The 25,000-nt window shown below is 47.3% G+C and overlaps 2 protein-coding genes across 10 annotated transcripts in view; both read left to right on the top strand.

Moving 5' to 3' along the window:
• The window catches only part of LOC137794047 (diacylglycerol kinase zeta-like), a 77,846-nt gene extending 67,400 nt beyond the window's left edge, over nt 1-10,446 (top strand). For 8 of the 9 annotated variants that reach the window (XM_068590619.1, XM_068590622.1, XM_068590618.1 and 5 more), the window contains 5 exons: nt 2,653-2,693; nt 3,071-3,191; nt 3,953-3,989; nt 4,315-4,414; nt 10,055-10,446. In XM_068590619.1, the coding sequence (XP_068446720.1) occupies nt 2,653-2,693; nt 3,071-3,191; nt 3,953-3,989; nt 4,315-4,414; nt 10,055-10,171 (416 nt within the window). In that variant the 3' untranslated portion in view covers nt 10,172-10,446. The remainder of the gene's footprint in view (nt 1-2,652; nt 2,694-3,070; nt 3,192-3,952; nt 3,990-4,314; nt 4,415-10,054) is intronic. The other variant, XM_068590617.1, reaches the window with a different exon arrangement.
• Nucleotides 10,447-18,148: 7,702 nt separating this feature from the next.
• The window catches only part of LOC137794019 (midkine-B-like), a 10,243-nt gene continuing 3,391 nt past the window's right edge, over nt 18,149-25,000 (top strand). Inside the window, exons 1-2 of the mRNA XM_068590561.1 lie at nt 18,149-18,224; nt 23,574-23,653. Of these exons, the coding sequence (XP_068446662.1) occupies nt 23,575-23,653 (79 nt within the window). The 5' untranslated portion in view covers nt 18,149-18,224; nt 23,574. The remainder of the gene's footprint in view (nt 18,225-23,573; nt 23,654-25,000) is intronic.

Genomic DNA, 25,000 nt, shown 5'->3' on the forward strand with positions numbered 1-25,000 from the left:
CTGTCACTTCCTGTCACTTCCTGTCAAGTGTTGTTGGAAATGAGTTCTGCAAAATCTAATTCTCCAGCAGGGCTGTGGTTTCTAAAAGTGACATATTGAAAGCCAGCTTCTCCAGAGAAACATCTTAAAACATGTAATACCTGTTCTACATATTGCTCTATGATGACAGAATGCTCTATGACTACAGACCGCTCTACGACAACAGACCGCTCTACGACAACAGACCGCTCTATGACGACAGAATGCTCTATGACTACAGACCGCTCTATGACAACAGACCGCTCTATGACTACAGAATGCTCTATGACTACAGACCGCTCTATGACAACAGACCGCTCTATGACTACAGACCGCTCTATGATTACAGACCGCTCTATGATGACAGAATGCTCTATGACTACAGACCGCTCTATGACTACAGACCGCTCTATGACTACAGACCGCTCTATGACTACAGACCGCTCTATGATTACAGACCGCTCTATGACTACAGAATGCTCTATGACTACAGAATGCTCTATGACTACAGACCGCTCTATGACAACAGACCGCTCTATGATTACAGACCGCTCTATGACTACAGAATGCTCGATGACGACAGATCGCTCTAGGACTACAGATCGCTCTAGGACTACAGATCGCTCTATGACGACAGATCGCTCGAGGACTACAGATCGCTCGAGGACTACAGATCGCTCTATGACTACAGAATGCTCTATGACGACAGATCGCTCGAGGACGACAGATCGCTCGAGGAATACAGATTGCTCTATGACGACAGATCGCTCGAGGAATACAGATTGCTCTATGACGACAGACCGCTCTATGACGACAGACCGCTCTAGGACGACAGATCGCTCTGGGACGACAGATCGCTCGAGGGCGACAGATCGCTCTATGACGACAGATCGCTCTATGACGACAGATCGCTCTATGACGACAGATCGCTTGAGGACTACAGATCGCCCTATGACGACAGATCGCTCTATGACGACAGATCGCTCTATGACGACAGATCGCTTGAGGACTACAGATCGCCCTATGACGTCAGATCGCTCTGGGACGACAGATCGCTCTATGACGACAGATCGCTCGAGGACTACAGATCGCTCGAGGACTACAGATCGCTCGAGGACTACAGATCGCTCTATGACTACAGATCGCTCTGGGACGACAGATCGCTCTGGGACGACAGATCGCTCTGGGACGACAGATCACTCTAGGACGACAGATCGCTCTGGGACGACAGATCACTCTAGGACGACAGATCGCTCGAGGACTACAGATCGCTTGAGGACTACAGAATGCTCTATGACTACAGATTGCTCTATGACTACAGACCGCTCTATGACTACAGAATGCTCTATGACTACAGTTCGCTCCAGGACTACAGATCACTCTATGACGTTGAGGAAGTCATGAAAACTTTTAAATCTAGTCTTCTTTCTTTATGACCAACCTGTATCTGATATTTCTCATGCAGACACGTTATCTCTCTCTTTTATACACACACACACACACACACACACACACACACACACACACACACACACACACACACCCCTCCCATCAGGGTCAGAAAGGTTGACTGCATCAAACAGAGTTCAATGGAGCAAGTGACGTGAGAGAGAGAGAGAGAGAGAGAGAGAGAGAGAGAGAGAGAGAGAGAGAGAGAGAGAGAGAGAGAGAGACACAGAGGGGTCAGGTCTTTGAATAGTCTATACAGATTCATAAAAATCCTCTCTCCCCCTTTTTTTCTCTTCTCTCCCTCTCCTCGCTCCTCTTCCTCTGCTCTGTCCTCTTCTCTCCCTCTATCCTCTCCCCCTCCTCTCTCTCCCTCTCCTCTCATCTTTCCCCCTCTCCCCTCATGTCTTAAGTTTGGCTCTCATTTTCTCTGCTTTCCTTAATTCGTTCCCAGGGCTAAATTCTTTTAATTCCTACATGCAGAGTGTGTGTTGTGTTTTGTATTGTGTGCGGGTGTGTGTGTGTGTGTGTGTGTGTGTGTGTGTGTGTGTGTGTGTGTGTGTGCGTGCGTGGTGTTTGTCTTGCAGCAGCAGACGCTCTTAGAGAAGTTTCCCCCACTAAGCCTAACGTAACTGGATTAGGACTCAGCTATTGAGAGAGAGAGAGAGAGAGAGAGAGAGAGAGAGAGAGAGAGAGAGAGAGAGAGAGAGAGAGAGAGAGAGAGAGAGAGAGAGAGAGAGAGAATCGAGGTCAGCCTAATAAACATTCATGTGCATGTCGGCCTGCTCAGTGCTGTTGATGAGGAAACCTTCATGTCTCCCTCTGAGTGTTCTGTACATCACAACATGGAGCATTCAATACATGCAGGACGCTCCACATTCATGGAAACATGAGCACACAATGCTACACTGGGCCTGAAGGTCCAGCTGACATCATGTCATCATGCATCATCCATTAACACCAAGAACGACCACACTGACACACACTGACACACACTAAGGGAAAGGCCTGACTTCTTAAAGATGTAACTCAGGTGACTGATACCTTATGATATTTATAGTTCATGTGAAACATGTTGGCTTACACTCTGTCTCTCACAGACTAATTTCTCTCTCTCTCTCTCTCTCTCTCTCTCTCTCTCTCTCTCTCTCTCTCGCTCTCTCTCTCTCTCTCTCTCTCTCATTCTAGAGATGTTGATTGAGTGTGTGAAGAACCAGGATGGGAAGAAGGTGAGTGACAGGTCCATGAGCCAATCAGTCCATGGTGGATCCTGTAATTCCTGTAATGAGGAGCGTTAGTTGTGCCTTTGAGTGAAGAGGGGTCTCTTGTGAGGAAACATCTGGGTCCATGTTTGCTTCTAGATGTGACCTTTTCTCAAATGAAGGAACCCACAAGCTGTCCAGGCCAGAGAAATCAATTCAAATAGATTTATTATAGAAAAGTGATGAACTGGCCACTGGCTGCTGGGCAGATGTTTCCCTCAGGAGGCGGAGCTAAGAGACAACAACTAGTACAGCTTTACGTTCTTCTGTTCATTTCGGATTCAATCCAAATGATTCTAGTATTATCACGTCTTGTTTAACATTTAAAACCGTTTCACCAAAAGCTGCAGGAGCTGCACCTGAAGGGCTCGGACCTCACCGTGCTGGACTCGTCCGGCTGCAGCCTGCTGCACCACGCCGTCGCCAGCGGCAGCAAAGAGATGGTCCGCTACATCCTGGACCATGGTACTGGAGCACATACCCTCATGTCTAATGGGATTAGAGTCAATGCAATTGCAATGTGATCCTCCAGGAGAGCTGTGAGAGTAAACATGGTGTACATCACATGTACACCATTAGTTACGTGTTTGGCATTTAAAGTCTTGGTAAACTGAGCAATGTACAGAAGTCAGCTCATTAATATCTCATCAAACAACTGGTGGAGGTGAAGATACAGAGGAGTCACGTCTGGGTGTGTCAGCGCTTCTCCTCTTGGTGGAAATACTGGTCCAGCCTGTGCGTGCATGTGAGTGCATGTGAGTGCACGTGTGTGCATGTGAGTGCACGTGCGTGCATGTGCGTGCATGTGCGTGCGTGCGCGTGCATCAACAAGTGTTCATTTCCTGCTGGTCCTGCGCTTCCTGTCTGTTGGAAGTAAAGGTGGGTCTTCACAGGAAACTCCTCCGGTGGGTTGAACCAACACAACGACTTGAGTAGGAAAAGATGGAGGTTTGTGTGCAGGTTCCTGCTCTCTTACAGCGCTGTGGAGCTATAGCTCCTCCCACAGGTTAGCTTGGTTAGCTCAGTTAGCTTCGCTGCACTGTTTGTACCGTTAGCTTCTCGCGTCCGGCTCAGCCACGGCATGACATTTGTTTAGTTAGTGCTCCTGGTCGTCCTCAGTTGGCCGTGGGGTGCGTGCGGGATGGCCTTCGTAGTGAACCATTGATACTCAGCAGCAGGTCTGGCTGGACGTCTCTGGACAGTAATCTCTTCCGTCTGTTTTCCAGCTCCCTCTGACCTGCTGGATGTGACAGAAAAGCTGCAGTAAGTACAGTCGTGGATACCTTCATCTCCCAATGCGTTTAACAATTTAAATATGAACGTTTATTTCAACAAATGAGTCAAATGCTTGAAGTTGTTTTGGACCACGGCTCATGAGTCTGAATGTGGTCCTGCAGCAGCAGCAGCTTTGATGCGGTTCACTGGGCCCTGGTCTGTCTCTCTGGGCCTCCAACCAGTGGACCAAAGTTAAAGAGAATAAACATGAGAACATAAGACACCAAACCAAAGCCGCAGGGCAGCTGGCCATCAATGGTGCTGGACTCTCAGAAGACCAAGAGTTGCTGAAGTCTCTGTCTCTGACCACCAGGGGGGAGACGGTCCTCCATCGAGCTGCCTCCCTGTGCCAGCGGACCATCTGTCACTACCTGGTAGAAGCAGGAGCCTCCCTGATGAAAACAGACCTACAGGTAGGTTCTGTTCACAGCTGCTGTCGTTTAGCTGCTAAAGAAGCCAAAATAATCCATCTCTTTTCAAAGCGCCATTGGTGGAACCCAAAATAGACTGTTTAGCAGTTTAGCTGTTCTGACAAGGTACTCTGCATTTGGACATACTTCAGCACTTTAAAAAAAAAGTTTAGGCTGATAGGTCCAAGGAACAGTGTGCTAGAATCTTTGAAGATAATAGGCAGGTAAGCATGACGGTCCTAAGCATCTTTCCCTCTTTGAGAATGAGCATGCCCTGTGGCAGGCCAGTTTTAAAAGCATTGTTATAACCTCAAGCAGGAGAAGAGTCCCAATATCTTCAACAGTCAGAGGCATGCGTTCAATGGCTTGAGATATCTCCAGGAAGTTCCTGTTATGGAAGATTAAGGTCAGCAACATTTTCAGACTGTCAGTCTCAGTCCCTCTGTGATGAGAGAATGCCATGAAATGATCTAACACGATTATTTATCTGTTGAGAAGAAGTGTAAAGATTGTCCCATCTGACCGCCGTGTACCCGCGTAGCAGGCGCTCCCAAAGAAAAGACATGCATTATTTTGTCTTCTGGCACAGGACCTCAGCTTGGTCGCTGGAACTTTTATTAGGGTTTCCAAATAAATGTGCAGAATATTTAACATAGTCTTATTCTGAACATTTGAGCCACATGTTAATATTCTTCTGATCATTGAGATTCCCTGTTAACTCTGCATGATGTCATTCATTTGGTCTTATTGTTTAAAGTATTTAACATGTGTACATATAACACATAAAAGAAAGTTGTGATCTTTATATTTAAGATACTACGGTGATGATTAAAGGGAAGAAAATGTCCATAATACAGATTTACGCAAATAATTATCAAAGATAAGGCCAATTGGGAGTTGTGTTGCAATGGTCATGAGTAAAACACTGCCATGTATGGTTGAGAGTGTGTAAAGCTTTAAGTATTTACAGTTGTTCTCTTATTCAGTGGATCATCAGGTCATTTCTTCTCAAAGCGTAGGAGATGATCTCGTCTTTCATTCGGGAGACATTTAAACGCCGTCTTTAAAGATGTGCACCTACCACGCCCAGTCCCATCTGGAACATGAGGCTAAAGGGAGCACTGACCCACTGTCATTGAAGGTATCACCCACCTCAAACGCATCTGACCAACACCATGATTTCATTCCCCTGTTTGGTCACTGCACTGCATTGGAGGGACTCACTTTTTTTAATCATTTGTCAATATCAAATCTACAAAATCAACCATATCCATCCCTTTGAGAAAGAGGGTGAACGAGGGCAACAGATCACCCCAATGCCGACTTCTGGACCCCAATCTGCAAAAACATCTTCCCGATATCTCCCAACACAAATATGCAACTTATTCAAAACAAAACTATTGATATAAAACCCTAAAGTGTGAGTGTTTCAAATGAATGGGTTCTGCACCTCGGGCTGGGAGGATCTCCTGCTGCGATACTTGTGCTGGCCGCCGCTCCTCCACTCTCTAAGCTGCCGTCTCCATGGAGAGCCCACGTGACCCTCCGTCTCCAAAGATACTCAAATCTGTATCCGTTGCTAAAGCCACGAAACCCAAAGCAGTGCCAGAGGCAGAACAAAGCTGAGCTGACACAAGCAAGTAGCATTCACTGTTGCCGAGCATTGCAGCGATCGCTGTCGATCAAGCATTCCCCAACCAGTGTTGTTATGCCTAAATATGTTTTGAACTGCCGACTGTCCTGACACACTTCATGGCGGCACCACTATCTGGAGACTGGAGGTGTTCTCCAAATCTCATTTATCATCTTAAGACTGCCACATGTTCCTCATGGTGTAGTGTGAGCTGTGCTTGCTGGGACTTTTCCACAAGCCCTCTGGTCCCAGTAGAAGTGGAGCTGGATCTACTTTCTGCAAACAAAATGTGCGTCCACATTGGTCATTATGTCCAGATGTAGTTTAGCAATCACACAGACGGTGAACTTTGCGCTGTAGATAAACTTCAACATGAATGCTGAATGGACTGTACTTGTACAACTCTTTTCAATAGCGCTTTATAATACCTACACACTGTTTAGCATTAGTAAAGCATTGGTAAAGTAGAAAGCAGGGTGGAGGATGACACCATGTAAAGAAGTGCTCTCGCTGCTTCTGTCCGTCTTTTCTCCCTCATTTCTTCTCCATGATGTTTAGAGAACTTGCCTCACGTCGGGAAATTACCGATGGTGATTATCTCTGACTGGAAATCATCACGATGTTGTGATCAAACCCGTGTCATTCCTCATCTTAGTTTCCTGTTTATGTACTCGCTCCCCGCTCACTAGTCTGCTCTCGGAGCGTTAGCTAGTCTGCTCTCGGAGCGTTAGCTAGTCTGCTCTGGGAGCGTAAGCTAGTCTGCTCTGGGAGCGTTAGCTAGTCTGCTCTCGGAGCGTAAGCTAGTCTGCTCTCGGAGCGTAAGCTAGTCTGCTCTGGGAGCGTTAGCTAGTCTGCTCTGGGAGCGTAAGCTAGTCTGCTCTGGGAGCGTTAGCTAGTCTGCTCTCGGAGCGTAAGCTAGTCTGCTCTCGGAGCGTAAGCTAGTCTGCTCTCGGAGCGTTAGCTAGTCTGCTCGCGGAGCGTTAGCTAGTCTGCTCGCGGAGCGTTAGCTAGTCTGCTCGCGGAGCGTTAGCTAGTCTGCTCTCGGAGCGTTAGCTAGTCTGCTCTGGGAGCGTTAGCTAGTCTGCTCTCGGAGCGTTAGCTAGTCTGCTCTGGGAGCGTAAGCTAGTCTGCTCTGGGAGCGTAAGCTAGTCTGCTCTGGGAGCGTAAGCTAGTCTGCTCTCGGAGCGTAAGCTAGTCTGCTCTGGGAGCGTAAGCTAGTCTGCTCTGGGAGCGTAAGCTAGTCTGCTCTGGGAGCGTTAGCTAGTCTGCTCTCGGAGCGTAAGCTAGTCTGCTCGCGGAGCGTTAGCTAGTCTGCTGCTCTGGGAGCGTAAGCTAGTCTGCTGCTCTGGGAGCGTAAGCTAGTCTGCTCTGGGAGCGTAAGCTAGTCTGCTCTCGGAGCGTTAGCTAGTCTGCTCTGGGAGTGTAAGCTAGCCTGCTCTGGGAGCGTAAGCTAGCCTGCTCTGGGAGCGTAAGCTAGCCTGCTCGCGGAGCGTAAGCTAGCCTGCTCGCGGAGCGTAAGCTAGCCTGCTCGCGGAGCGTAAGATAGCCTGCTCGCGGAGCGTAAGATAGCCTGCTCTCGGAGCGTTAGCTAGTCTGCTCTGGGAGCGTAAGCTAGTCTGCTCTGGGAGTGTAAGCTAGTCTGCTCTGGGAGCGTAAGCTAGTCTGCTCTGGGAGCATTAGCTAGTCTGCTCTGGGAGCGTTAGCTAGTCTGCTCTGGGAGCGTAAGCTAGTCTGCTCTCGGAGCGTTAGCTAGTCTGCTCTCGGAGCGTAAGCTAGTCTGCTCTGGGAGCGTAAGCTAGTCTGCTCTCGGAGCGTAAGCTAGTCTGCTCTCGGAGCGTTAGCTAGTCTGCTCTGGGAGCGTAAGCTAGTCTGCTCGCGGAGCGTAAGCTAGTCTGCTCGCGGAGCGTAAGCTAGTCTGCTCTGGGAGCGTAAGCTAGTCTGCTCTCGGAGCGTTAGCTAGTCTGCTCGCGGAGCGTTAGCTAGTCTGCTCTCGGAGCGTTAGCTAGTCTGCTCGCGGAGCGTTAGCTAGTCTGCTCGCGGAGCGTAAGCTAGTCTGCTCTCGGAGCGTAAGCTAGTCTGCTCGCGGAGCGTTAGCTAGTCTGCTTTCAGAGCGTTAGCTAGTCTACTGATTGTAAGCCGTATCAACGTGTGACTTTACAGCAGGAACAGGGACCACAAACACATTATTCATCGTATCCACTGACATTCTCCCCAAAGTCATTCCCCCAAAATATCAAAGTCTACACAAAACATGTGTGAGCTATTGGTGTGTACGTAAACAGCTAGGGCTTTTATTGTGGAGGGGGAAACAGAAAGAGAGGATTTGTTTGAGTGAAAAGGGAGACAAGAATAAAATGGCTGCCATCTTGTCTTACCTAACGGAGCATTGTGTTGTTATTTTATTATTATTATAAAAGTATAGGCGCAAGAGAAACCCTCGGCTACACATGTTTGGTAAATGTCAAGCTTGAAATGACAACTAACTGTCGCGCAATTTAAATCTACCTGTTATTTTGATACATAACACTTTGGTAAATGTAAACGGGTTGTACAGAACTTTATGGCTGAACATGTGGGACACATGTTTACGCTCTAGGACCCGGTGTGTCCACGGGGCCAGAAGGAACTCCGGCCAGGTGATGGGACTGAGTGATAGAGATGCGCCGGCCACCTGGCAAACAAGTCCCAGCTAGCTAGCTAGATATAATCATAAGCAATTATATGTATGTGCCAGCAAACTATGCTTATTAGTGTGTAGTTATTATGAAGTGCAACCCTCTTTTCTAGTCCTCCAACCACTTAAAGCTCTTTAACACTACATGACGTCATTCACCCATTCACACACTGATGGAGGAGCTACATGAAGGTACCACCTGTCCATCAGGACTAACATTCACACTGATGGAGGAGCTACATGAAAGTAGTGTGTGTGTGTGTGTGTGTGTGTGTGTGTGTGTGTTGGTCATTGTTCAATTTTCCATGGAGATTTCAACGGTGCAGATACAGCTCCTAACTGGCTGGACTCAGCAATGACCTAGATAGAGAGGGGGAGGGATGGGGGAGACGAGAGAGGGAGAATAACTCGAGAAGAGAACTCTATGATTTAGACATCTCTAAAGTACTCCATTGTATCTCTAAATCTCTGTCTGTCTCTCTGACACACACGTTCAATCACACACTCTGGACTCAACTATTTAGTCATTCCTAAACTCTGGAAGTGATTCAGCCACCGCTAACAATAGTGTGTGTGTGTGTGTGTGTGTATGTGTGTGTGTGTGTGTGTGTGTGTGTGTCCTCAAGGACACACGTTGTTTATTGTATTGTGAGTTGTGGAGTGTCTCATCACTGGTGACACAATGCTACAGCACCACCATGTTGTTCCTGAGTAAACGTCTGCAGCTCCACAGCCTCACAGCAGGAGCAACAAACACACTCTGACCCGCCATGAAGGTCACGACTCGTCTCAGACGTGCTTCCAGCATGGAAGCTGAAATGGGAAGCAGCTGTTGTGTTCTTCTAGTTTTGCATGATGCTGGGATTTGACCTTGAATGAAAAAGTTTTTCAAACAATTTCATGTTGAAAGCTGTGACGAATAGTAGCTGTGGGCAGCCGGCCCCTGGATGAGGACGAGCCCGCTCTCCCACGGCGGTCTTCTTGAGTCCGGACCAGCAGCTCTGCCGGGGGAGCCCCAGCTCTGCTAATCCATGTCGTTGTGTCCTCGAGCAAGACACTTAACTCCAAATGGCTCCCCGTTGCCGTGTCTATGGTGTATAGAGCATAATGCTTTGGATAAGAGCGTCCGCTCAGTGAGATGTGATGAAGGGGGTCAGGGCACATGAAACCCATTAAGGCATACCGATACTGGTTCGGGATGATTGACAGTGATCGCTACAATGCCGCACAGCGTGTGGAGGTATCATGTGTGAGGTCAGGGGTCACGCCTCCCTGAGACCGCAGGAGGCTGTACATGTTGAGCACAGCAGAGTCTCTAACCACCTGTCTTCCTCAGGGGGAGACTCCTAAGAACCGGGCGGAGAAGGCTCAGGACTCTGAACTGGCGGCGTATCTGGAGAACAGACAGCACTACCAGATGATCCAGAGGGAAGACCAGGAGACGGCGGTCTGAGATGGAGAACTCTTCACAGCTCCCGCCTCATCCTCACGGGACGCAGGACGGGCTCACAGAGAGCAACATGAAGCGTTAATATGAATGACAGCATGATGATAATGTTACACTGAGGGGTGCTACGTTAATGAGGGAAGATGAACAGTTTAAGTCGAGGAACAGAACCCGTTTGAGGATCCGAATCTTGTGTGAGACTTTGAATACATGTAAGGAGTCCACGGGTTCCTCCTCCTCCAAAGTCTTTCTATCAAACCAATAAAAGGACTCCACTCTCAGACTAGAAGGGTTCTGGTCCTCACCAGACCGGCTCAGTCGCTATCAGACAGGAAGCACTGCTGTCTAGTTGAACAAACTCAGGAATGTAATTAATGATTAATTGATTATAGAGTCACAATATAACGAGACTAAACGAGTAGGCCCGGTGACCACAAAGGCCAAATGTAATATGTTAACTGTTTGTTTCATTGAGGTCATGGAATATCAGCGCAGTGGTGACATTTGGAATTTCAATATCTGTAGTTGACTTCATGAAAATCTGACCGTTAGTCGTTGTAATAACTTGTTGTGGAGCAGAGGGTCTAAGATGTGGGCTCGAGGGTGTTACGGATGGTGGGATCACGAGGTTCCATGGCCACAGACAGATGTGCTCTGGTCTGTGGCCCAAACTGTGGTCTGGACTATGCTCTGGACCGTGGTCTGGATCATGGTCTGGACTGACCACAGACTAACGGGGTTTAAAGACATGACGCTCCGTCCTTTGTTACCTCAGCCATACCAGAGTGTACATGTGTAATGAGTTGACTTCTATCTTCATATTCTAGAGATAAATCTGATTCATATGTTGTAACACAATCAAAGTGATGTATTTCTGGTGCCTTTAGAGTTTAGACTTTCTTTTTGTGACTTTATTTCCAAAGATATGTTAAGTCAAGTTAGATCAAGTGAGTGTGTGAGTGTACTTTAGAGAAATGTAAATGCTCATACTTTGTTATGATTGTTTCAAATTATGTATTATTTTAGTTTGTTGTGCCAAACGTTAGAGCTTGTTGACATTTAAAGATACAGTACACACAAATGATTGGCTTTTAAAGTGTCATGTGAGCTTTGAGTTCAGCATCAACACTGAGGAACTTCTGTTGGATGTGACAGCAAAATAAAATATATCATTTCAATGTAAAGCTCCAACAGTAGAGGCTCAGTAGAGGCTCAGTAGAGGCTCAGAGGTTCAGTAGAGGCTCAGTAGAAGTTCAGTAGAGGCTCAGTAGAGGCTCAGTAGAGGCTCAGTAGAGGTTCAGTAAAGGCTCAGTAGAGACTCAGTGGAGGCTCAGTAGAGGTTCAGTAGAGGCTCAGTAGAGGCTCAGTAGAGGCTCAGTAGAGGCTCAGTAGAGGCTCAGTAGAGGCTCAGTAGAGGCTCAGTAGAGGCTCAGTAGAGGCTCCAGACAGGACCAGCAATGAGGGGATCAGCTGACCTCAGGTGACTCAGCCTGTGGTGAGCTCTGAGCTGTGGAGGTCCAGCATCTCCGCTGGTTGCTGAACACTCATCTGTAGAGCAAGAGTCTCCCTGTAGGACCCTCCATGGAGAGGAGGAACCTGGCTTCTGGTGCCCATGCTGACTCTGGTCAGACCGCATGGGGTTTTCCTGCAGACGTCTACTTGTCCGGGCAAATCCCACATTCTCGCTCATTGATCATTATATTTTTCATTCATGTATTTTGTTTGCATTCCTATTTGCCTGGCAGACAATTTTACACCACAACTTCTCTCTACATGACTTGAGTCTACCAAAGCGTGAGTTAGTTTCTACATGACTTGAGTCTACCAAAGCGTGAGTTAGTTTCTACATGACTTGAGTCTACCAAAGCGTGAGTTAGTCTCTACATGACTTGAGTCTACCAAAGCGTGAGTTAGTCTCTACATGACTTGAGTCTACCAAAGCGTGAGTTAGTCTCTACATGACTTGAGTCTACCAAAGCGTGAGTTAGTCTCTACATGACTTGAGTCTACCAAAGCGTGAGTTAGTCTCTACATGACTTGAGTCTACCAAAGCGTGAGTTAGTCTCTACATGACTTGAGTCTACCAAAGCGTGAGTTAGTCTCTACATGACTTGAGTCTACCAAAGCAGCCCCTGAGCCTCTCCTGCTGTGTCTGGACTGTATTGTGATGTAAAGCAGCTGTTGTATAAATGTACGTGTCTCTGCTGAACACGTCGTGCAACAGTTAACAACTTTCCATCTTTTCTCTTTCTATTCCTTTGTGGATTCAATTATTTGGCATTTGTAAAATTAGTTTTTGAGATTAATATGATGCCAATAAAAGAAAAAATGGTGTTTTGAGAACTTGACCTTTTTGTTTTATTATAAACATGTAGCATATCATATAGCAAAGTCCACTCAGTGTTTATGTATTTAAGTTTCTGTGTTGAGAGCACAAAGCCACGGGAACCCGTCTGTACTGGTCCACCTGAAGCCAGTAAGGAAGCACACAGGTCTGCAGCTGATGAGGTCATCCAGCTAAAACTAATCCATTCTGATCCAAGTGTCTCAAATCCTATTTTTCTGAAGGTTGTAAAGTTGGAACGTCGTGGCCCTAAAGAGGACTCCAGGAGCCGGAACACCACAGAATGCAAACTATCCATCCATCCATCCATCCATTTTCCGCTGCTTATCCGGGGTCGGGTTGCGGTGGCAGCACCCAGCAGACCGACCCAGGCTTCCCTCTCACCCGCAACATTTTCCAGCTCGTTCTGGGGACCCCGAGACGTTCCCAGGCCAGCCGGGAGATATAATCCCTTCAGCGTGTCCTGGGTCTTCCCCTGGGCCTCTTCCCAGATGGACGTGCCTGGAAAACCTCTAATGGGAGGCGTCCAGGAGGCATCCGGATGAGATGAACCACCTCAGCTGACTCCTTTCGATACGAAGGAGCAGCGGCTCGACTCCAAGCTCCCTCCTGATGTCAGAGCTCCTTTCCCTATCTCTAAGGCTGAGCCCGGCCACCCTACGGAGGAAGCTCATGTCGGCCGCTTGTATCCGCGACCTCGTTCTTTCGGTCACGACCCAGAGTTCGTGACCATAGGTGAGGGTTGGAACGTAGACCGACCAGAAAATGGAGAGCTCCTCCTTCCGACTTAGCTCCCTCTTCACCAAGACGGACCGGTACAGCGCCTGTTTTACTGCAGCAGCCGCACCGATCCGCCTGTCGATCTCTCGCTCCACCTTACCCTCACTCGTGAACAAGACCCCGAGGTACTTGAACTCCTTCGCTTGGGGCAGGCATGTTGTCCCCACCTGAAGGGAGCAATCCACCGGTTTCCTGCAGAGAACCATGGCCTCGGATTTGGAGGCGCTAACCCTCATCCCTGCCGCTTCACACTCGGCTGCAAAACGCCCCAGCGAATGCTGGAGGTTACGGTCCGAGGAAGCAAACAGGACCACATCATCTGCAAACAGCAGAGAGGCGATCCCGAGGCCCCCGAACCGGATTTCCTCCGCCCCCCGGCTGCGCCTAGAAATCCTGTCCATGAAGGTCACAAACAGGACCGGTGATAACGGGCAGCTCTGGCGGAGGCCAACACCCACCAGGAACGTGTCTGACTTAATACCGAGGATACGGACACAACTCCTACTGCAGGCGTACAGAGACCGGATAGCCCGTGCCAACGGGTCCGGCACCCCGTACTCCTGCAGCACCCCCCACAGAACCCCCCGAGGGACCCGGTCGAAAGCCTTCTCCAAGTCCACAAAGCACATGTAGACTGGTTGGGCAAACTCCCAAGACCCCTCCAGTAGTCCCGCAAGGGTAAAGAGCTGGTCCACTGGTCCACGACCGGGACAGAATCCACACTGCTCCTCTTGAATCTGAGGTTCGACAAGCGGTCGGAGTCTCCTTTCCAGCACCCTGGAGTCTCCTTTCCAGCACCCTGGAGTCTCCTTTCCAGCACCCTGGCATAAGCTTTTCCCGGGAGGCTGAGCAGTGTGATACCACGATAGTTCGAGCACACTCTCCGGTCCCCCTTCTTGAAGATGGGAACCACCACCCCGGTCTGCCAGTCCATGGGCACTGTTCCCGACCCCCATGCGACACTGAAAAGGCGTGTCAGCCAAGACAGCCCAGCAATGTCCAGCGCTTTCAGCATCTCAGGGCGGATTTCATCCACCCCCGGCGCCTTGCCACCAAGGAGCTCTTTAACTACCTTAGTGACCTCTGCCAGGGATATGGGTGCACCCACCCCAAGGTCTTCAGGCGCTGCCCCCTCCCCAGGGGACATGTTGGCCGGGTTTAGGAGTTCCTCAAAGTGCTCTTTCCACCGTCCAACGATGTCCCCAGTCCGAGTCAGCAGTTCCACTCCCACGCTGAGAACAGCCTGGGGTAGGCCCTGCTTTCCCTTTCTGATCCGCCAGATGGTTTGCTAGAACCTCTTTGAGGCCAACCGAAAGTCCTTCTCCATGGCCTCCCCGAACTCTTCCCATGACCGAGAATGCAAACTAGTGGAGGATAAATGGGAAACAACTGCAGGAAAAGACCCCGTCTCAACAGACTGTGGTGGGATAATAATGATGATGATGATGTATCCTTTAATAATCCTGTTCTCTGCATTGAGCCATCCTCGGTTAAGGAGCAGTGGGCAGCTGTGAGGGGTTCAGTGTCTTGCTCAAGGACACTTCATGTGACCTTTAGGGGGCCTGGGGATGGAATAGCGGGGCTTCTGCACATTGCGGCCCAGCGGCCTCATGCCACCCTAACCTTTAGATCAGGAAAGAAAATAAAATTAATTTCTGGCCTTTATTTATCGTCAGACTATTGAAGTTGAATGAAGGAGGTTTGTGACTGAGGGGATGCTGGGTTTGGGTTCAAGATTTTGATTATTAGGTGTGTTTATTGGGTGTGTTTAATTCATGTGATTTACATTCCTGTTTGGTGTTATCTGCAACAATCCGTGTGCCTTTTGTGTGTATATGACTAATGACATCATAGTGAGGATGAGAAGCTCCCTGGTCTCCAGACACATCCAGACTGTAGGGGATGGGTAGTCCTCGGCTGGTTGTGGTCACTGAATAGTTTGATCGGAGAAACCAATCTGGGTTCATCTTTCTTATTTCAAGAGCTGCTGATGGTGACCTTCAACCTGAGCCCTGTGTCCCAGCTTTTGTGCACTAATGTAGACAACTATGGTTGAAGCTCTGCAGACGGTGAGGTCATCTCTCTGGTAACTTCTCATCCAACTAGAAGTCCTAGTTTTGGACACTTCCTGATTGGCTCAGATGTTTTTAATGACAAGCATTTTTTCAGCCGGATGCTCATCAAAACACGTGTATGAAACACACTCACACCCAGAGAAAGATTCACACTCATCTGCACACTGAAAGGGAATTCAGCCGAGTCTGTTCATCTGGATTATGTCCTGATATCTTGTCATCATCAGACAACAAGGTTAAACTCATATGTTTTCTATCTCTCAGATGAACTAATCTGAGAGTTCACCAGTGACACTAAACCAGAGGCCGTCGCCCTTTTTGAACTGAGCTACTTCAAGGTACAAAAAACAAGGAGGGGCTGCTTGATTGATACAAACTTCCTGAGGAACAAAGTTGCACAGATCACCTTTTTTATTAAAATTATATGAAGTGACTGCCTGATCACATATCAATAATGTTAATTATTCCTCACATTAATTATTAACAATAATTTCCACAACAATGATGGTAGGATGCGATGACTTATCATTTATTGATATTAATCTGTTTAAACACTTGAAAGTCAGAGGTATCACATCTCTGTTTTGTTTCTCTGTAACATTTATTATGAAATCATTACCTGTCATATCGACCCACTACCTTTGTAACGTTTAACAACATGATGAACTCTGCCCGTATTATCAGTTATGTAAGATTTAAACAAATTACGGCAGCATTTATACTAAAAGGGTTCAAATGCAGATCAAGTAGCCGCTCTCCTCGAGCAGCGAGTCTTTCCCTTCGGATTGCAGCGACGCTTTGACTTTGGACAACAAAAAAGGTTGCAAAATGTCCTCTGCTGAGCCATCGGATCTCTGTGTGTAGCTACAGGTGTAGCTACAGGTGTAGCAATATGTGTAGCTACATGTAGCTACAGGTGTAGCAACATGTGTAGCCACATGTAGCTACAGGTGTAGCTACAGGTGTAGCTACAGGTGTAGCAACATGTGTAGCTACATGTAGTTACAGGTGTAGCAACATGTGTAGCTACAAGTAGCTACAGGTGTAGCAACATGTGTAGCTACATGTAGTTACAGGTGTAGCAACATGTGTAGCTACAAGTAGCTACAGGTGTAGCAACAGGTGTAGTCACAGGTGTAACCACATCTACCTGGCCATCGTAGCTCCGCCCCTTCCTTGTCTCAGACTAAGGCGGTTTGACCTTCCGAAAAGGTCGGCAATCATATGTTTTGAAAATGTTGACGGAGCTCCAGGGTGACTTGTTCTATTTTTAGAACATGCCCTGCGGGCAACTCACCTGGACGCTGTGGGCGACCTGTGGGCGACCTGTGGGCAACCGGGGCGACCTGTGGGCGACCTGTGGGCGACCTGTGGGCGACCGGGGCGACCTGTGGGCGACCTGTGGGCGACCTGTGGGCGACCTGTGGGCGACCTGTGGGCGACCTGTGGGCGACCTGTGGGCGACCGGGGCGACCTGTGGGCGACCGGGGGCCCGTGGGCTACAGGGATATCCTGTTTCTCCATTCATTGTCAATGAAGAAGACCGAGCTCCCCTTTAGTTGCACTCCATGTGTTCTTCACGGCCTTTGACCTCTGCTGCTGCTTCCTGAGGTCACGTGACGATTGTCACGATTCTCTTACTTGGCTGCCTGCCTGCAGGGTCCCCCTGATGAGCAACACCAGGGCCGGAGCCCTCCGCCCATAAAGCTCCGCCCCGGTGACGGCGCTCGCGCTCTCTTTTTCCGTAGCTGCCGGGGTGTATGGCCTGTCAGCCGACAGCAATATTTTGTGTTGCATACGTTTTTGGCTGTGTTGGGGCTTCGCCAGCCATCTTATTTTCTGTAATAAACCCTCTCCTGTAGTTGAAACGCTGAGAGACAAACTGCACATGCAAGACTGCTCCAAGATCTCTCAAAGAACCACCTCTTAAATACTCATCATGACCACTAACAGAAACCCTCACGACGTCTTCGGCCTCACCGTGAACCTTTCTCCTCGTCCCATAGAGCGCTTTGTAAGAAATGGTCATGTGATAACAAAGGAACTGCTCGTTCTTTCAGAAACACACAGATTCAGTCTCCCTGCTGTCAGGAGACATGCTGAGTTTGTGTGTCAGATTAAACAGAGACAGTAAGATGAGGAGTCTGAATATAACAGAGAAATAGTAAATGATTAGGCGTGAATCATTTTTTCTTCCAACAGTCTCTGTTGTGTCTTGTCGCGGCACCTGAGCCGGGTCGCTCCTCTCACTGCAGGATCACTCTGTCTTTTCAATACTTCATGGAGAGAAGCTCTTGCAGCTGGTGGCACGCCGCTCCGGTCGGTCCTCATGAGTGAGGAGTGTGGATCTCATCTTGTGTTGGGTCTGTGATGAGGAGCAGGGCTCGCTGCAGCTGCTCTCAGGCTCGCTCACAAAGCTTCATGTCACGGCCTCATGAGCAGCAGCAGCCGGCTCTCTCCTCCTGCTACTGCTGCTCATGCTTCTCCTGCTGGTTCCTTCAGCAGAACCACGAGACAAAGGAACCCCAGACGCTCCTCCTGCAGATGATGAAGCAACAATACCAGTCCAGTCATAGAGACATGACACAGAAGTAATAAAGCCATATGTAATATAAATACATCAGTAATAAAGACTAAAGTAATGACCTAATGACACCAGTGTGTGTGTCTCTGTGTGTGTCCCTGTGTGTGCGAGTGTGCGTGTCTCCGTGTGTGTGTGTGTGTGTTTTGGGGGGGGGGGGTGAATGGGGCTATGCAACCAGAATGAACTGGTTTAGGAGACAAAGCGGGGCCCTGGGCTCGGGGAGGTTCCTGAGTGGAGACACAACTTTCTCTTCTTTCTGCAACTTCTGCTGAACAAGTAAGTGAGCTCTTCACATGACATATTGTTCTATAACTAATAACTTTCTGGAGTGCTCGTGCTTTGTTCTCAGCGAAGCTTGAAACTAATAACTCTCACACTCGGTATTGTGTGAATGCTCATTTTGTGAGAAGCTTTTAACTCGTGCGTCCTGTGTTGCTGTTTTTAAAATATGGTATTAAATATGAGCATACATTTTTAAATACACACGCATCATATTTACGTCTTACGTTACAGTGTTCTTCTTGTAAGTGCTTTCCATCTGACGCCGGATTTATTAGTCGTTATGTAATCGCCCCACTTCCCACAGAACAGCTCTGTGTGTGTGTGTGTGTGTGTGTGTGTGTGTGTGTGTGTGTGCGTGTGTGTGCGCGTGCGTGTGCGTGTGTGTGCGTGTGTGCGTGCGTGCGTGTGTGTGTGTGTGTGTGTGCGTGTGTGTGTGTGTGTGTGTGTGTGTGTGCGCAGCAGATAAGCTATTGTAGCATATTTTAGGGTTTGATTAAAAATGTTAGAAATGCAGGTTTGTGCTTTTTGCTGATAGAAGTAGCTTAGTGCTGCAAGTATGTGGCACAGTTACAGAGGGGGGGGGGGGGGGGGGAGAGAGAGAGAGAGAGAGAGAGAGATGAATATTTAGGTCTGTGTGCATTGTTTACAGGTCAGCTGTGTAGTGATATGAATATGAATATTGATGCTCAGAGGCAGTATCGGATCGGCTCCTTCCAGTTACTTCAACATATCTCACGCAGATGTTTCACATTGAAAGCCTTCAGAGGGTCAAAGGGCATCAGCCTCCCTTTCCTGCTAGTTTTATTATGAAAGGTCAGCAGGAAGTGGTGGCTCAAGGGGTGCGTCCCAAGTCTCTGGCCCAATCCCAGGCCGCGGTCTAATAGTCCTTTTGGTTAGGAACCTTCCTCACTGAGGGAAATGACCGGAAGTACCTCAGTGGCCGCCATGATGCGGCGAGTTCTCTAAACGCAAAGGAAAGGAGCTTCATGCCTCCTAACTTAGCTCCTTTAGCTTAGGAACCACTGGACCTTCCTTAACGTGAGGAAAGGAGATAATGCAGACCCACAATCCCTTGCGGCGGCAACATTTAAAGTGACGTTTCATTCGGCCGTTCACGAGAACAAACGATCATGAGCGACATATGCGTAACTTGTAAATACTTGTAATAACCTGTTAAACCGGCTGGCAAACTACGAACGTTACGTTTATGTTGCTGAACACGGCTGTAAAGCGATGAAACTGCTGTAAAGCGATGAAACTGCTGTAAAGCGATAAAACTGCTGTAAAGTGATGAAACTGCTGTAAAGAGATGAAACTGCTGTAAAGTGATGAAACTGCTGTAAAGAGATGAAACTGCTGTAAAGCGATGAAACTGCTGTAAAGCGATGAAACTACTGTAAAGTGATGAAACAGCTCAGCCCTCATTCTTTTATTTTACTTTAGTTACAGAAGCTTTAATGAAAGAGTTAAACTGGTCGAGCTCTTCAGCCTGACTCTGTTTGTGATTATCATCTTTTTAATCAACTACTTTGTTACATTACAATGAAGCACTATCAAGTTGTGTTTTGTATACTACTGTCTGCATATTTGTATGATCAGACTATAATCTGCATATAAACCATAACAACATAAATGGATATGAGACACACATATGACACACATCGTTAGTGGGATATTTAATTCAACAGGATTGAAACTGAACAGAAACAGTTTAGTAGCTTTGCACTCTGTGTAAAACCCCATGTTTTCACTTATATATTCCATCGTTAATTTCTATTCCAACCTCGTTAATAAAGTAATATATGAAGCGGGTTGTTTAATCGTCTGCATGACGCAACATTAAGAACACACATGAAGTATTGAAGATGCTTATTGTGGTGCAGATGGACTACAACGTTGTAGTTTCACCGCTGCAGACAGACTGACGTCACTAACATCGCCTGCCGGCGCGTCAGAACTACGTCGTTAGTGAAAGTGGAGCTTGATCCTCTAAACACGCGGTTGTCGTTTCCTAACTCCTCATGAATCCTCCTTCCCATCTTTCCTTGACCCCGTGACGTTTCCACAGAGGTCAAGGACGAGTGCTGAGGGTTAGACGTTAGGAGGTGATTATTTGACTATTCGACCGCAGCCTGCGTCTCCACCCTAAACCCTCAAACCCTGAACCCTCATGGGTCACTGACGTCAGCTGCTCACTGGTTGAACGTGGGAGTCAGTGAGGGCTTGAACTTGTGTGAATATGGATGGGACGGCGCTTTGCTGCAACATCACGTGACTATATTGAAACATATTGTGTAAATTATGTATTTATTTTATTATTTTTATTCACTGGTTTAAACGTCTTCCTCCCAAGATGAGATGTCATTTTATATTATTTATTCACTCGTTTTTGTAAAAATAAAATGTTTGATGAATGTACAAAAAAAATTATATATATATATATATATATATATATATATATATATATATATATATATATATATATATTCTGTTTGCATTTCATTTAATTCATGTTTTTATATTCCATAATGTTGTAAAGGTATTTTATCGGGCAAAATGCCCACGTGCCTCTTTGTTTACCTTTTTTTTTTTTTTTTTTACGTCTCCAGTCTTCCATTGGGAAATGCGTGTTAAACCTTGCGTTGCATTGCATTGTGGGTAATTCCCTTAGGCAAAGTCAGCATCTAATGTTGACTTACAGAAAGGGTTCATAAAGGGCTCAAAATGACCTCCACAGAGCCCTCAGGCACTCCACCATGTGACACTGGGACACCCTAAACCCTCAAGGACTTCACGGGAGCCTCAAAGTCTGTGAGTCTGTAAGGATGGAGATTGAGATTGGGCCTCTGAATGGCCGTCTCCTCGCTCCTCTTGTTGTGTGTTTGATGTTCAGGAGGAAGTCAGGAAGCTGTTCCAGGACTGATCGTCTGTGTTGTGTCTCGTGGACCTGGAGGCTCTGACAGGAAGAATCAGAGCAGAGAGAGAAGTCCCTGGAGGAGCTGGAGAGCTGTTGTGTGGCCCAGGACACATTCACACGTTCACTGATGCCTACAATCACTGCTTCATCTGTGGGGCCAAATTCAGTGAGGCGTTCAATATTCAATCCTAAATATGCAAACATTGAAGTAGAGTTACTATAATATCTAGTAGCAGTCAAACAGCATGGGTGTGATTGTGATATAAACATGACATATAGAATACATTCACCTGCAAATGAACCCACCCTGGTCTGCTTTAATATGTTTACATATTCAGCCCTCTATAATATCTGGTATGCTAGTTCACTAATACTCATGAACAAGTATGTGAAATCAGCAGAGTGAGCACTTCTCACACAGAACGGAGATATGTTGGATATGATGTGTCTGACTGCTTTTGTGATGTTGCAGAAGCACTCTTACAGTGTGTGTGTGTGTCTTCATGGTCACGGGCTTCATGATCAATCAGTAATGGGTTGATGGATCCCTTCTTCAGGTCCTCTGCACATGTCGGTCAGCAGTGAGTGTTCAGGTCAAAGGTCGTGCTCTCTTTTATTCCCCTTAGTGCTGCTTCTGGTAATCCTGTCGGCTAGGAAGGGGTTCCTCATGGGACGCTGCTATCCAGCTCCAGTCCCTGGACAGGTCATTAGAGGATCCTGGCTGGTGTGGGAAGCGTCCACGCCGTCACGCCCCAGCAGCTTGTATAACTCTTGTATCACTGAATTTAAAAGGAGAAAACTGACATTTTCATGGGGACACGTGTTGTTTCATCAGATCCACTTCCTTGTTTTTTTTCTGGAGTTTTGCTCAGCCGGCGTGTCCATGTGAGAGCTGTGGGGGAAAGCTCCTGGAAATAGTCAAGGTTTTATCTTTGTTCAAATGTTTTATGAATAATAAAGTTCTCTCTTATGTTAATAGTAAATAATGAAGAAAGGAAATACGCAGAGTGTGATCAGATCACCTGTGGGTGAGTCAGGGTGTCGATGCTCGTGAGGCAAAGCTTGAGAGACTTAATGATGTGGACCTGGAAGCGCTCACTGGAAGATGAAGGACGTTCATGGATGGAAAAGCAAGTGAAGAGCATGCTGGTCCTTTTATCTCACGTCTACATACAGGATCATTTCTAGAAGTATGCAGCAAGACTTGAAGCTTCCCCACAATGATCCTGGACCCTGCAGGAGGGAACTTCATTGTGTAGCTTCATGCGTGTTTGTTACTGGCTGCTCGCTGGTGGACATGATGTTTGATGCTTTCATGATCATGCGTTCCTGCTGGGGTTATGCAGGCTGTCATGCTCTGCTGCCTGCAGGGCATGTGAATGTCTTCACACCTGCTGGTCTACTTCAAGCTTTAAAACGTTTGTGTAACAAGTGTACAAAGACCCCTCCAGTGAAGAACATATGATGCTGTGTTTGACAGCCTTTGAGTTATATGAAAGAAAAGGTTGGATATTCACATCTGTCATATTCATGTAATGAGCTGTAACTCCGTCACGTTGATCATTCTGGTCACATGACATCTGTTGCTTCTGTCCATCCTGGAGAGGATCCTCCTCTGTTGCTCTGTGAAGCTTCTTCCTGTTCCCTGCTAAAGGGTTTTACTCTCTTTATTTGGGGAGTTGTTCCTGATCCGATGTGAGCTCCCGGGACAGGATGTTAAAGGTGTAAAGACCTCCATGGGAAATGTTTTATTTGTGATTTGGGGCTATACAAAATAAACAGAACTGAAGAGAAAAATCACCTTAAAAATGTCTCGAACATGCGGTTAAAACCACAGAACTGTATGTTCTATTCCACCGTGTACTTCTGCTCACAGAGCCGTAAGAACTGCTAAACATCACCTCCCACCGGACCACCGCGAGGAAACGCATTGGTTGAAAAGAAGTATTGTCAGAATGGAACACCAACAATGGTGTCCCATTCAACATCGTTAAGTGCTTTCCAGGGAGGAGAGGAAGGTCAAACACGGGAATATCCATCAGGAGGCCGGCGTTCTGGCTCTTGTGAAACGAGCAGTAACCGACTCACGAGGCAGCGGCGGCCCAACCCGAAAGCAGACATCAAGCCGATCTCATCTGGGAATGTTTCTCAGACCCATTTGTGTACATTGATGCCTTCAGAAAGAGTAATGTCTGTGTAGGAACATAAGCAGTAGCTGATGTGCGCTGTGTGTAACATTTTCTCTTCACATTTAGAACAATGTGCTAGTTTTCTGTACGGAGGCAGCCGATGCGCAGCAGTCCCCTGTCGGCTTGTTATGAGCCGTGATGGTGTGCTGAGAGGAGCAGATAATGATTTCACATGAGCAGCCCCGAGGTGAGGGTCAACACGTTTGAATGTTCATTTTCCCTCTGCGCTGCTTTCAGGATGAGGGCTGCGCTGCTGCTGCTGCTGGTCCTCACTCTCATCACGGTTAAAAGTGGAGCTGCAGGGAAGAACAAGAAAGGTAGGATTCTCTCTCTCTCCCTGCCGCGTCTGCTGTCTCTCTCTTTCTCTAGTCGTCATGTTCTGAAACAGCATATGTTGCTGCTACAAAGCCCTCCTCTCATTGGACGTCTGTACACAGACACTAACACGCTGAGGGCATATTGCACACTACCACTTCTCAGTTGTTTCATGTGACATGTTCTGGTGTTGGTTCTTTGCAATGTGTTTTTTGTCCGCTGTGCAGCTTGTCTGTTGTTGTCTGTTTGGGTCTCTTGTTGTCTTTGGTGACAAATGAGTTTCTCCACTGGGGATCAAAACAGGTTTTTATCTAATATTATAACATTCCATCATTTCCAAAAAGAAGACGCATGAAGATACAACATGTACCAAAATCTGCAAAACATTCAAAACATAGCGTCGCAAACTTGTTCTTCCTCATGGAATAAGGCCGCTGTTGAAAGCAGCTTACAGTAATACTAATGCTAGCTAACCTAGCTGAACCCAGCTGCCACAGGAAGCACATCCAGCACACGGGAGGAGTGAGGCGACGTCACCGACAACGACTTCTAGCTGCTCAGACTTTAAACTGAGCTCTTTACAAGCAGGATGGATTCACTGCCTCAACCCTCGAGTCTGAGCACAGCCCATCTGAAGACTAGCCACCATTACCCTTCCATGCTTCAGTGAGCGCTATGAGCGCTCTGGTGGGGTAATATGGTGCTATGATCTCTCTAGTGGGGTAACATGGTACTATGAGCGCTCTAGTGGGGTAACATGGTACTATGATCTCTCTAGTGGGGTAATATAGTACTATGATCTCTCTAGTGGGGTAATATAGTACTATGATCTCTCTAGTGGGGTAATATAGTACTATGATCTCTCTAGTGGGGTAACATGGTGCTATGAGCGCTCTAGTGGGGTAACATGGTGCTATGAGCGCTCTAGTGGGGTAACATGGTACTATGATCTCTCTAGTGGGGTAACATGGTACTATGATCTCTCTAGTGGGGTAATATAGTACTATGATCTCTCTAGTGGGGTAATATAGTACTATGATCTCTCTAGTGGGGTAATATAGTACTATGATCTCTCTAGTGGGGTAATATGGTACTATGATCTCTCTAGTGGGGTAATATAGTACTATGATCTCTCTAGTGGGGTAATATGGTACTATGATCTCTCTAGTGGGGTAATATAGTACTATGATCTCTCTAGTGGGGTAATATGGTACTATGATCTCTCTAGTGGGGTAATATAGTACTATGATCTCTCTAGTGGGGTAATATGGTACTATGATCTCTCTAGTGGGGTAATATGGTACTATGATCTCTCTAGTGGGGTAATATAGTACTATGATCTCTCTGGT

The sequence above is a fragment of the Clinocottus analis genome, unplaced genomic scaffold (genome assembly GCF_023055335.1).
Source record: "Clinocottus analis isolate CAN_PGR_092001 unplaced genomic scaffold, fCliAna1.0.p SCAF_24, whole genome shotgun sequence".
In the NCBI taxonomy this organism is placed as follows: Eukaryota; Metazoa; Chordata; class Actinopteri; order Perciformes; family Cottidae; genus Clinocottus; species Clinocottus analis.